The 13,066-nt window shown below is 49.8% G+C and overlaps 3 protein-coding genes across 3 annotated transcripts; 2 read left to right on the forward strand and 1 right to left on the reverse strand.

Moving 5' to 3' along the window:
* Positions 1–600: 600 nt before the first annotated feature.
* Positions 601–2,378, forward strand: LOC108618221 (ileal sodium/bile acid cotransporter). Its single transcript, XM_018014147.2, has 2 exons — positions 601–1,877; positions 1,936–2,378. Exons 1-2 carry the CDS (start codon positions 855–857, stop codon positions 2,242–2,244), a joined length of 1,332 nt encoding a protein of 443 aa, XP_017869636.1. The 5' UTR covers positions 601–854; the 3' UTR covers positions 2,245–2,378.
* A 65-nt stretch (positions 2,379–2,443) lies between these two features.
* shtd (anaphase promoting complex subunit 1) lies at positions 2,444–9,634 on the reverse strand. The gene is made up of 8 exons (XM_018014098.2): positions 8,163–9,634; positions 7,959–8,082; positions 7,734–7,895; positions 6,486–7,668; positions 4,367–6,417; positions 3,864–4,298; positions 3,206–3,788; positions 2,444–3,145 (listed from the first exon to the last, which is right to left on the reverse strand). Exons 1-8 carry the CDS (start codon positions 9,214–9,216, stop codon positions 2,678–2,680), a joined length of 6,060 nt encoding a protein of 2,019 aa, XP_017869587.1. The 5' UTR covers positions 9,217–9,634; the 3' UTR covers positions 2,444–2,677.
* A 100-nt stretch (positions 9,635–9,734) lies between these two features.
* On the forward strand, positions 9,735–12,915 carry LOC149267911 (CXXC-type zinc finger protein 1-like). Its single transcript, XM_089474501.1, has 4 exons — positions 9,735–9,889; positions 9,946–10,114; positions 10,187–10,308; positions 10,368–12,915. Exons 2-4 carry the CDS (start codon positions 10,085–10,087, stop codon positions 12,142–12,144), a joined length of 1,929 nt encoding a protein of 642 aa, XP_089330627.1. The 5' UTR covers positions 9,735–9,889; positions 9,946–10,084; the 3' UTR covers positions 12,145–12,915.
* The last annotated feature ends 151 nt before the right edge of the window (positions 12,916–13,066 follow it).

The raw sequence follows: 13,066 nt of genomic DNA on the forward strand, positions 1-13,066 counted from the left end.
AATTAATTTATACCTAAATTCAAGCTTAAATTTTGCATTTGTATAATACTGACTCAAAAGCGAATTTGATCAGTGTTAATTAAACTCAAAAAGCTGTTCGAAAAAAACGGAGCTTAAAGTGGCAGATCGGCTCACTATGCACTCTCCCTCTTTCTCTCTGTCTCTCTTCTGCACTCAGTGAACAACATTTCATACACACACGCAAGCTGTTTTAGCATGCAAGCTCACACACACACACATACAGTCACTTTTGCTTGCTAGCAAGCGTATGCTCACACACCATCACATTTGCATGCCAAAGAGTACACATACACAGTTCTATGGCGACAACCTATATGAGTGTAACTGTTATTACTCTTTATGTATGCGCGGTAGGCTTTGTGCTCTGCAAGGGCGTAGACGAAAGGGGTTACAGGCTTTGTCACAATCTACAAAATTATAAGACATTTATTATTTTATTTACAGGGAAGAGTATTTTTTAGAAAGATAATGAGCATAAGTCAATATCGCAATCAGAGTTCCATCTACATTCCTATGCACAACACGCTATCTGCTATCTGTTGTTGTGATTCTGTATGCTTAGCACGCTCTCTCACAGTAAGCAAGAGTAGTTTGAGCTGTTTCACACTTCATCTAACTAGCTCTCTCTCTCTCGCTGCCTCTGTTTTTCTCCGTGCCGCACTTTGTTAGTGTCATTTACGCTTTTCGTTGTAAATAACTGCACAGACTTTCATTGCAGTGGCAACATACACACGGCACATTCGGTGTTCCTCTGTTCATAATTTTTGACGACTTGTTGAGTGCGCGATTACGAAATAAGATTCGTTTGCATTGCAATTCATTAGTGGATTGCAATGTCTATCGGAAACGTTTGCCTGTTTATGGCACTGATGCTGGGCCAACAGGTGCTGCCCAGCGCCAGTTGGCAGGCGCATTTTGAGCCTGCGCTGCTGCAACTGGAAATGGAGCGCAGCCACACAGTGCATTTGACACTGTCCGACATAACAGATGATCTGCAGCTGATGACAGATCGCTACAGCTTCCGGCTGCAAAGTACGCACGCTCAGTTGGTCAGTGTGCCTGCCGTGAATTCAAGCATCTCCATGGAGGACGTGCAGCACAATCAGTGGAATGGCAGTATACGCATCGATGCATACTTTCTCGGCGAGGCCCGAATCCAGGTGCGGCTCTATGACGCAACCAAAAACACCAGCTCAGCGCCCCAAAATGCCGGCAGCAATGATAGCACACTGATCGTGCAGGTGGTGCGACCGGAGCGGATCATCGATCACGTTTTCGTCGGCTCCATCATTCTGCTCATGTCGCTGGTCTACATTAATTTTGGGGCTGCACTCAATGTGGACGTCCTGCAAGGCTTGATCACGCGCCCAGTTGGACCTTGCATTGGTTTCATCACCCAGGTTCTGGGTATGCCGCTTCTTAGCTATGCCCTGGGCGTTTTCATTTTTCCCGACTCACCAGCCATGCAGCTGGGCCTGTTCTTTACGGGCATCGCCCCGAGCGGCGGTGCATCCAACACTTGGTCGGCGGTGCTCAGCGCGAATATCAATCTCTCTGTGCTAATGACCACTGTTAGTAATGTGGCCGCCTTTGCCACAATGCCGCTCTGGGTCTTTACGCTGGGTCAGCTAATCTTCGAGCGCGCTGGCATGGTGCTGCCTTACGGCAAGATTGCCAGTTACTGTGCAGCCCTGATTGTGCCGTTGTTAATTGGGCTGGCCATCCAGCGTTGGCTGCCGCGCGTGACTCAGGTGCTGGTGCGTCTGCTGAAGCCCATCTCTGCATGCCTTATACTCTTCATTGTGATCTTTGCGATCATCACAAACTACTATCTGTTCCAGCTGTTCTCCTGGCAGGTGAGTGGACTGACTGATCTATATAAATCGAATCGCAACCAATTCTCCTCGTCTACAGATCGCCTTGGCTGGTTTGGCGCTGCCTGGACTTGGCTACACAGTCGCCTGGCTGGCGGCCAAGCTGTTGAATCAAAGTGCTTCGGATTCATTGACTATTGCCATTGAGACGGGTATCCAGAATACGGGCATCGCGATATTCTTCTTGCGCACCACCTTGGAACAGCCGCAGGCAGATCTGACCACAGTGGTGCCGGTGTCAGTGGCCATTATGACGCCGCTTCCACTGCTGGGCATTTACTTATATCAACGCTTCTCCCGCCGGAAGATTGGGGAAACCACAGCCGCCGAGCATCAGCGCATTGTTTAGTATAAAGTCTTTGCTTCCAGTTTTATATATGTTTTTGCAAGAATGTGCAATTGCTTACAAAATAGTTGTAGTTTATATATACATATATGGTTATATACATATATTTGATAAATTATATTTCTTATTGAACACAATTTCAAATCTGCAAATCTTAGGCGCCCAATGTTATCGATAGCTGAGTGCAACATCGATAGCAAGATCAGTTTTATAAATGAATTTGTATTTGTTTCTTCAACGTTGTTTAACATAAATTACATCTCTTATTTGTAATAATTTGAACAGCGAATCTCAGTGTTAAAGGCATTTAAGTATATGAAGTGTTGCAAAACGCAACTGACAGTGTTGTATCTCGATGTTGAGGCTCAAGTTAAGAATGTCAACGATTTCGATAACGTTTGTAAGCCTTCGAGCGATAGTCAAATTAATCGTGTACTTATTTGAATTCTTGGAAAGTCGGCTCCTGCTGTTGCTCAGCACCTTCATTAGCCAGCGCTTGGAATATCTTAAGCACACCGTATATGGTGTGTGGACTTAACTGCAACTTGTTGAACTCGACCATGATGCGCAGATAATTAACCGGGCCGTTGCTCAGGTCAATGCTAGATAGCATATTCGGCATCAAGTTGAAGTAATTGATGACACAAAAGACACGCTGCAGATCCTGGGCACAGATACTGGCCACGTAGCTGGGCTCGAGACGCTTCTGTGTCAGAAATTCACGCAATGGTATACAAAATTCACGTGCCGCCTGCTCCAGACTCAGCTTTGAAATCTCTTGCATCATTTGAATCAGTTCCACAGAGATTAGCGAATGCTCATCATTGGGACTTTTGCCCATATAGGCTTCGATTAGCTTCACCTGCCAAACATCGTTGTTGTTGGCCATCTGCTTGGTGACGTGCTGTGGGCAATAGAAAAGATGCTTTAATTGAAGATCAATAATTAATCAGATCAGACTTACATCGTAGAGCGTTAGATAAACGGGCAGCAGATGCATTCGATCCTTGACCACGGCATTGTAGAACAAAAGCATCAATTGATGCCGTTTGCTCTGCTCAGCATAGCTGAGACTCGTACCCTTCGTGTCCAGAAAGCGACTGAGAAAGGGCTTGACCAGCCTCTCGCTGGCAAACTGCTGCAAATCATTCACATCCACCTGCCAGCAGATGCTCTGCTCCATGGTCAGGGTCTGTGCTAGCATGCTCTTCAAACGATCCGGATCCTCCAGATGCGAGAGACGTCCAGTTCGTTTCTTAATGTCAATCGGAGCACACAGCTCCAATGCCTTTTCCAGCTGATGCCAATTGCGCGAGCGCTCAAAGCAAATGGGCCAATAGTTCTCATCATCGACGATGACCTGTTGCAGCGTGCTCAGCTCGGGCAGTATGCAAGGGGCAATGGGCAGGCGGCGCAGCTCCGTGGAGCCCACCTCCAGCACCGAAATGTTGCACAGGCATAGCTGATGTGTGTCGATGTCACGTGGCAGGAAGAGACGTGGCTCCACGGACAACACGTAGAGATGACGCAGCGCCTGCAGATGATAGCTGAAAGCACACACAATTTGAATACAATATATATATATATACATATAACTTTAACCGATTATATAGACCACTCACCGATTGTCGTTGCTGTGTATGGGAAACTTGGGGAAGAAGGCACAGACCAGAGAGGCTATGGACTCTGGCGTCTTGGCTATGGTGAAGCGGCCAGCGCCCAAAAACAGCAGACCCAGCGACATGTGTATGGCCATGTGGGAGCCATACGTAATATGCGGATATTGGGGACCCACTCGTGATCTCAAATAGCGGATTATGCGCAAGATTTCACAATTGCCGGACCCGGCAAAGACCAGCGAAATGGATATGAGCAGCACCATCAAACAGCTCTCGATGGTGGTACGGCCGGCACACTCGCCCATCGGGGTGCCCGGAAAGCTGAGGAATTCCTTGATAACGGTGCGCAAAGTGGTGAATGCCACCGGATTCTCAGTGCCCGCATACTTCAGGCCAATGCAGAAGGCGGCGCCAGCCAAGATATTGCAGTAGGCTTGCCTGCAGAGAGAAAAATATGTGAACTGTCTTTGATAAATCAGGATCACACATCCTGCGGATGAGCTTACGTAATGGCCTCGTAGTCCACATCGCTGTCCTCGGGCGGCTCGTCTTCGCGCGTGGGCAGACGCAGATGTGCGCGTAGGGCTTGCGGGAATTGGGCCTGGAACCAATCGTTGTCCGGGCGCACCTGCTGCCAGAGGATCAGGCCCCGGGCAATGGTGCGCAATAGAAGGAAATCAGGTCGCACCATATCCAGCAGATAGCGTGAATCGGGTGGCTGCATCCATTCGGCAATTGCTGTGTTGCCCGAATCGAAGAACATCAGACCCAGTGCTAAGGTGGCGCCCGGTGCGGTGACATCGATGTTGACGCAGTCGCCTTCGCGCACCTGGAATGAGGCCAGGCGATACTTCTCCTTCTGGGAGCCGCTAATGGGTCGCTTAACCCCACCAACCATATAATAATGCAGTGTATCCGGCAGCTGCAGATCTCGCAATCCAGCCGGGGATTCACCCTGACCCAGGGTGACTAGGCCGAGTGCCAGGCCAGCGGTCATGGCATACGATTCACGCTCCACACTATTCTCCATCTCAGGGCCAGGCGGACGTCCGATCTCCTGCAGCAGCACCTCGGCTATATGCCGCTTAGCCGATCCCTGATACAGCAGGCCAATGCCCATCAGGGCAGCCACTTGGGTGCTCTGCGGTATGTCCAGCTCCATGGCTGTCGCCGGTAGCAGCGCCTCCAGATGGACGCTCAGCAATTTGGTTGTTTTCGTATCCATGCTGCCGCGATGTGCAGCCGATATGCCTAGCAGCAGCCCCACGCTGGTCATCTCATCGCATTTGACCAAATACTTGTAGACGCTCATGAAGGACAGCGACTTGAGGTGTCCATTGAGGCCGAGTGCCATCAGAAATCCCGCATGCTCCAGAGCATTGTTCGCCTGCGCCTTTGGCTTGTTGTAGACAATCCATGTGGAGTCGATATCCAGCGCTTGTGGCGAGATCTTCAGCCCGGTGGCGACGCCATTGTGAAACGATGGCCACATATGCATATTTGCCGGAAACTCAATCTGCTGCATCTCAATGGTGGTGCCCTTCACGGGCTCCCGGCCCACCAGGCACAGCTTGGGCATGGGCATATTGTCGCTGGGCCGGGGCATCAGGGTGCGTAGGGTGAACATGCCACGGCCCAAAGGCAGGGTCATGGTGCGCGCACACAAAGCGAACAATTGTTTCTCCTGCTCCTCGATGAACTCGTGATCGCTGGTGCCCGGCGATTGTTGCACCTCGATCGCAACAGGATCGGCGCTGTTGAGCAGGCGACGCACCTCCTCGACGCGCATGTCGTCGGGAAAGCGCAAGCGCAACAGTTTCGTATCCATATTGTCCATGCCATCGTGACGCAGCTGCTCGGACTCTGGCTCCGGCATCGGCCACTCACCGCTGCTCGGCGCAAGGCGTGGCGACAGCGAATCCTCCTTGTAGACACGTCCACAATGCGGCTGGCCCAGCGTCGTCTCGAGAAACGGCAATTGGGCATGGGCAGCCAGCTCCGGACGCAGTATCAGATCATAGGTGGCCATGCTGCTGCCCATGGGCGGCGTGACACGCGCCTGCTCCAGCGCCTCGGCAATCACCAAATGCACCGCAGCGGGCAGACGCTCAATATCGCGCCGGGTCATCTGCATGCACAGCAACAGCTCCAGCACCTGGTGGCAGCGCGGCACATCCGCCGAGATGCTGCGCTTGGGGCGCTTGCCAAAGTTCGACTGGACCGCGCCGAAGATCTCGAGCAGCTGCCACCAGTGCTTGAGCTTGCTCTGGCCATGCATTACCAGCGAGACGAGCTGCACCATATTCCGGCTGCGCTCGTTGATGCACTCCATGTAGCTGAGCGGCGGCACCTCCTGCCGGTTGAGCAGCACATGCTCCAGCTGCACATAGACGCTGGGCGCCGGCATGCGCAGCAGCTCCTGGTAGAGCATCAGGGCGCCATGCTCAGTGCTCATCATGGTCAGCTTGGTTGTCTTGTGCGTCAGCTCCGGAAAGTCGAGGTGATAGTGCATTATATAGCTGTCCAGTTGCATGTCGATTGCCAGCTGATGCAGAAACTGCAATGGCGCAAATCTTTAGACCCACACACACACATAATCCACAAGAGAGAAGTCCATGTACTCACCGATGCCAGGTAGATGAGCGCACTCTGAAAGACCGAGTCCAGTTTGAGATCCTCGTAGAGCATGTGCATGCCATAGAATATGGCAGGCAGCATGCGAAACAATGGAGCCGTCACGTCCACACTGTAGGCGTGCGCCGGATCCGAGGGGCAGGGAGACAATGCAGTCTGGAGCAGCATGAACTCCCAATCATCGTCGGTGTAGGATTCGCAATCGTTGTACTTGCGGCGCTTCTTTGGCTCATCCTGGGCAGCGCCCGTGAACGTATGTAGTGGAGGCGTGGCACAGCGCGACTCATAGGACTCATCCACATCGGTCGTCTCGTCCGCTGACATCGCTGTTGCCGCCGTCGCCGTCGCCGTGCCCATGCAGCCCATCAGGCCGAGCAGGGTGCTGCGAAACAGTTGCCACTCCTGCTCGATGCTGTAGTCCTGCGAGCCGGGCGGATTGCGTGCACTGTACCAGCGTATGATGAAGTGCAGAAACTGTGTGGGATTCAGCACTTGGCGCAGTGCGGCCACACAGCGTGTGATGAGGCGTGTGTCGTTGAGCAGCGGCAGAGCAATGCGCAGCATCCGCCCGGTGGCATAGACCAAGGTCAAGCGATTGCCGGCGGGATCACGCAATCCCTTGCATACGTTGTGCGCCTGGCGTTGTGTATAGGACATGGGCTGCGGTTGTATGGGCGAGAGCATGTGCAGCTCCAGCTCCTCATCGAAGGCGCTCAGGTCGGCTGCCGCCTTGGTGGGCAACAGACTGCTGCGACGCACCTCCACAAAGGAGCTGTTGGCAACCTTGAGCTGGGCCGACGCCGTCGGCCCTTGCACCGGTGTCTGCGGAGTGGGCGTTGTTGCCGGCGTGGGCGTGGCAATGTAAGTAGTCTGTGGCGCTGTGGTCAGCTGGGGCGTTATGTGCACCTTGGAGATGAGCACAGTGCCCGTGTACAGTATGAGATTGCCGCCAGGATCGAGTACGGCTATCATATGCATGCGCTGCAGGCCGACTGCATCCTTGGCCGGCAGCGTCGAGGCCAACGTGGACAGCTGCAAATCGCTGGTGTCGTAGCCATTGATCAACACCATTTGCAGTCGGCAGCTGCGGGCGAGCAAATAGCACAGATACGTCTGGCCCACCAAATCCGTGTGGATGAAGGCACGCGTGGCCATCTCACAGAACTCGCGTTGCCTGCAAAGGAATCCATGAGCGTCGAGTGGCTGAGTGGCTGGTTGAGGAGCTATTTGTGAACTTACGTGCCATAGGTATTCTCTGTCCAGATGTGCTCCAAACACATCTCCGGCTCAATGGGCTTGGCCGGCTTCACGTGTGTTATCTTGCGCATATCCTTAACGGACACCGACTGCTGGCTAATGCTGTTCTGCAGCTGGCTGAGCGGTGCGCCCATCGAGGCTCGACTGAATGGCAAATGAGTCGGATTACATGTTATATATAAGGATCAACTAGAATCAGCTACTCACTTCGATTGACCCAGGACGCCGCTAAACGATTGCGACTGACTGAGGCCGTATTTCGAGAAATTAAGAGTCGGCGTAGCTGGATTGTTGCGTCCCAGGAACGAGGTGGTGTTCACCTTTGAAGTGGCTGTCAAAGGAATACAGAAAAAGGAAACCAGGTTTTCGGCTAGAGATTGAGATTGAGAGTGTGTATAGAAGGTCACCTACCACCCGTCAGTTTGGTGGAGCTGAAGCTGTGCAAGGTGCTGGTGCCCGGGGTGGTTCGATTGCCCTGCAATGTCTGGCTGAGCAGCTCCTGCTGTTGTTGGCTCACATGGTTCACCTCCTCGGCGGTCACCTTGCGCAGCCGGGCAACAAAATGCTTGAAGAACTTTGCATCGTACAGCAGCACCAGATCGGACTCCTCGGCCGTGAAGACAATGCTGTATTCGGGTTCGGTTATGTAGCCCGTTGAGTTGGTCGCCGTCTTGTGCACCACCGGGCAGGCTTCGTGCAGGGGATGCGACATAGAGAAGAGACGTGGCATTGGTATGGACAAATGGGAGACGAGCGCATTGCTCGAGTCCTTTTCCAGCAGCAGGCCGTGAGTCGTTTGCCACACATGCGAGACGGGAAAGTCGAGATTGGCCAGAAAGTCATCACCATCATTGCAGTAGACGCGCAACGCATCCTGGTCCATCACACAAATGGCTGTCAGCTTGTCCTCCGGCTGGACGGCGGCGCGCAACTGCGCCAGGCGACCGCGCACGAAGCTACGATTCAGGAAGCAGGCGAACTTCACTGGTGTGTCACAGGTGAAGCACATGCGACACTGCACCCCATCGTCATCATCGTTCAGGCCCTGCGTCCATATAACCGTATTCTTGTTCACATACAGCTCCTCCTCGTTGTTCACAATGTAGTCGCACATGGGGTCTTCGCGACGGAGCTTGATGGGCTCCAGCAGCTGCTGTGGCAGCGATGTCAATTGCGTGGCCGCCGCCGCATTGGGCCCACACTTCTTCGTTTGCTCGATTAGTTGCTGACGACGCTGTGCGCGCTCATAGCTGGTCTCGTAGTCATCATAGATTTCGCGAATGCACCAGAACTCTTGCGGCTCTTCGGCGGCGGCTGAGATATTAACATTTTGTAATCGCTGCAGTAGCAAATGCTCAGCAGGCAAATATTTGGGCAATGGCGGTTCGGTGGGTCCTGGATGATCCTCTGCCGCCTGACGACCGCGAGGAATGAACTCCTGGGGCGGCTCTGCGACGGCAATCATCTCATTGCATGCATCCAGATTTGCGGGTTTCTTTCTTGGACAAACAGTCGCACACTTCACACAGAATTACTATTCAATCGAAAATGTTTCATATACAATAAGGAACTTCAACCAAAATGCCGGCTCAGATGTCGTCGCGCCGGCAAATTTGTATTAGCAATATTATCGCTATCGAAACTGTATGTGACATCAATAATGATATCGATGAACCAGAGCACTTGGATATTGTGGTAAACATTAATTTTCGTTTAAGAACGATTTACTAAATCGACGTAAAAACTTCTTTTCAATAAGTTATTTTTTTTTGTTTTCTTATTAAAATTTGTCCATCTCAGAAAATTTTAAATTGAACATATTGAACATTGAATATGTAAATTGAATTAAATATTTAATATATAAACAATTAAAGTGACATACAAAATGCTTGCAAATAAAAAGATAACAAAACTAACCGCCAAAATAAAAAATACTAAAATCAAAAGCCACTATCGATTGTGCACAGCTGTTTTGTGCAAATCGCGTAAAGTTTTCGACAAGTAATCGTGTGGTGGTATCGAGTTTGCACGATTTATTGAAATCATGCCGCGAGCTGTTGGCGAGACAGCTTTAAATTGCAAAATATTAATTGGAATATGTAATTAAGCAAAGCTTCATCGCTGGAAATGGAGTTCTCGTAATTAACCATTAAGCAATTAGATCAGATTCATTTGAATTGTCTTTATATTCCAGTTGCAGTATTTGACACGACCACGATATTGAAGATGAAAGATGTCATTGTCTATCGAGATATCGATATAAGGCAGCAATTTCATTAATAAATGTATGTTGCTGTTATCTGTGGGTGGCGCTGGTTGTATCCAACAGAAAAATGGCGGACAAACGAAAATACAAGAGATCTGTAAATAAATAACAAAAACACGAATCATATGTAAGCACTCATATTTTAACCTATATTCATATCTGTCACTAGAAAGAAGAAATCGCACGTGAATTTGATCTGCCTGAGCGTAAGTCCAAGATCGCAACAATCCTCAAACAAGATGACCAGGCCTACTGCATATGTCGCACATCGGATTGCTCGAGGTTCATGATGTAAGTAACTAATAATTCCTGTCAAACAATTTCGACTGTCAATTTCAATCTGTTTGTAGTGGCTGCGATGGGTGCGAGGAATGGTATCACGGCGACTGCATTGGAATCACTGAAAAGGAGGCAAAGCATATCAAGCAATATTACTGCAGACGATGCAAGAAAGAGAATCCTGACTTGCAGACAATATTTCGGTTGGTTGCCACAGAACGCGCGGCGGCCACTGCATCCACATCTGCCAGCGGTCAGAATTGTAGCGCCTCAAATCTGTCTGGTGGCGGCAATGCGGCAGGTACCAGCGGCAATGCAGCTGCAGCTACTTCGACTGGTGGTCGCAAAAACAATAACGCGGCCAAGGAAACGAAGGCTGTTCGAAGGTGTGGCACATGCGAAGGTTGCCGGCGACCCAATTGCAATCAGTGCGATGCCTGTCGCACACGGGTTGGCCACAAGCCGCGTTGCATTTACCGCAACTGCGTAATACAGTCGGCGCAGCAAGCCAATCCAGCGCCAACAACGACCGGACGGAAGCGTGAGAAGAACAATGCCGTACAGCAGCAGCAGCAGCGAAAAAACAAAGTTGTCCGCTCTGACAGTCCGGAGATCTTTGTGCATCCAGAGTTGGAGGGAGTGCGTCAGTGTCATGGACCCGGTTGCCGTTGCCAGGCTCGACCACAAAGTAAATACTGCAGCGACAAGTGCGGCTTCAATCTCGCCACGAATCGTATATTCCAGGTTTTGCCGCAACGATTACAGGAGTGGAATTTAACGCCATGCCATGCGGCTGAAGAGAATCGGGAGCAGCTCGAGGTGATACGACAGAAGCAATCAATGGTGCGTTTCGCTCTAGCCGAGCTGGAGAAGCGAGCCGAGGAGCTGAACATGGTGGTGGATCGGGCCAAGCGCAGTTCCATAGACACGCTACGGCCGCAGGACAATGGCGACGTCGAGGATGAACAGAGTATGTACTGCATCACATGCGGCCACGAGATACATTCCCGCACCGCCATCAAGCACATGGAAAAGTGCTTCAACAAATATGAATCGCAGGCAAGTTTTGGCAGTATCTTCCAGACCCGAATGGAGGGCAACAATATGTTCTGTGACTTTTACAATCCGGCAAGCAAAACGTATTGCAAACGATTGCGCGTTTTATGCCCGGAGCACAGCAAGGATCCCAAGGTCAATGATACGGATGTATGCGGTGCGCCGCTCGTTAGCAACGTGTTCAATCCCACGGGTGAATTCTGTCGTGCGCCCAAAAAGAATTGCTTCAAACACTATGCCTGGGAGAAGATACGCAGGGCCGAAATCGATTTGGAGCGCGTCCGTCAATGGCTGAAAATGGATGACCTAATGGAGCAGGAACGTCTATTGCGCCAACAGCTCAGCTCGCGGGCCAATTTACTGGGCCTCATGCTGCACTCCACCTACAATCACGAGGTCATGGACGAGCTAGTGCGCAAGCAGCAGGAGCATTTTATTGAACTTGAGAAACAGAAGCGGCGACAGGTGCACTACCAGCAGGTGCATCCGCAACAACATCATTTCCAGCTGCTGCATCATAAGCTACAACTACAACAGCAGCAGCAACAATCACAGCAGCCGATGACGCTGCAACAACAGCAAAAGCTACTACAAATTCAGCAGCAACAACAAAAGCTGCTACAAATTCAGCAACAACAGCAGCAACTACAGTTGTTTATGCAGCAGCAGGCGCAGCAGCAGGCGCAGCAGCAAGCGCAGCAGCAAGCGCAGCAGCAAGCGCAGCAGCAGGCGCAGCTGCAAGCGCAGCAGCAGGCGCAGCTGCAAGCGCAGCAGAAAACGCAGCTTCAGTGACAAAACGACAAAGATCTGCAATCGAAAAGGAAAAGTAAAAGCAAGAGCAAATGCAAATGAAAAATGAATCCAACAAATTCAGCATCAGCTGATTGATATACATACATATTTTTATATACATAACTTTATACATACATACACGCATATATACATATAATGCAAGCTAAGATATTTTTATATACATACAAACAAACATGCATGCATATGTCGTCTCAATTGTTAGCAGACAAACATATGCCATTAAGTAAACACAGAAAACAACACCGACATGCACTCGATCACCATGGATATTGAGTATAGATAAATATATATATATATAAATATATACATATGTATATGTAACTGTATATACTTGATATTTAATAATAAGTCTTGTGTGCAAAGGTTACCAGCAGCAACCCGATCAAGAAATTTCGACGCCGGCTGCTATCATCATACATTTATCGCCCTCCCCCTCGCTCTTTTTTTATTTTACTTGCTCTCGCTCTCTTTCACCTTTACCAGGCAGAGGTTGCCAGGAGCCTTTCCCTCTATTGTTTGTTATTGAAAACTAAGCATAAAAATATTTATTGATAGCAACATGTCTGCAGGTATCAATAAGCAAGCTGAAATGGTTTACATCATTCACAATTGCAGTTTCTCGTTCTAATCTATGTTCTGTCCTAGGAAATTAATGAAAATGACAAATCTAATTAAAGCAAATTTACGAATACTCGAAAAAAAATTTTAAAAACTATACAAAAATAAAAAATATATATATATAAAATTGAATTATTTGTTATTGTTATTATGCCATATGTGAATATGCTCGGCATGTGAATGATAGGAATGATAGAAAGAACGGTACTATAACCATAACCACGAAACGGTTAATAGTAACAAGTGCGGAAAAGGACTACGTATGTGTGTATGTGTGTGTGTG

Source organism: Drosophila arizonae, chromosome X (assembly GCF_054131065.1).
Source record: "Drosophila arizonae isolate 15081-1271.41 chromosome X, UAZ_ARI_1.0, whole genome shotgun sequence".
NCBI classification, from domain to species: domain Eukaryota; kingdom Metazoa; phylum Arthropoda; class Insecta; order Diptera; family Drosophilidae; genus Drosophila; species Drosophila arizonae.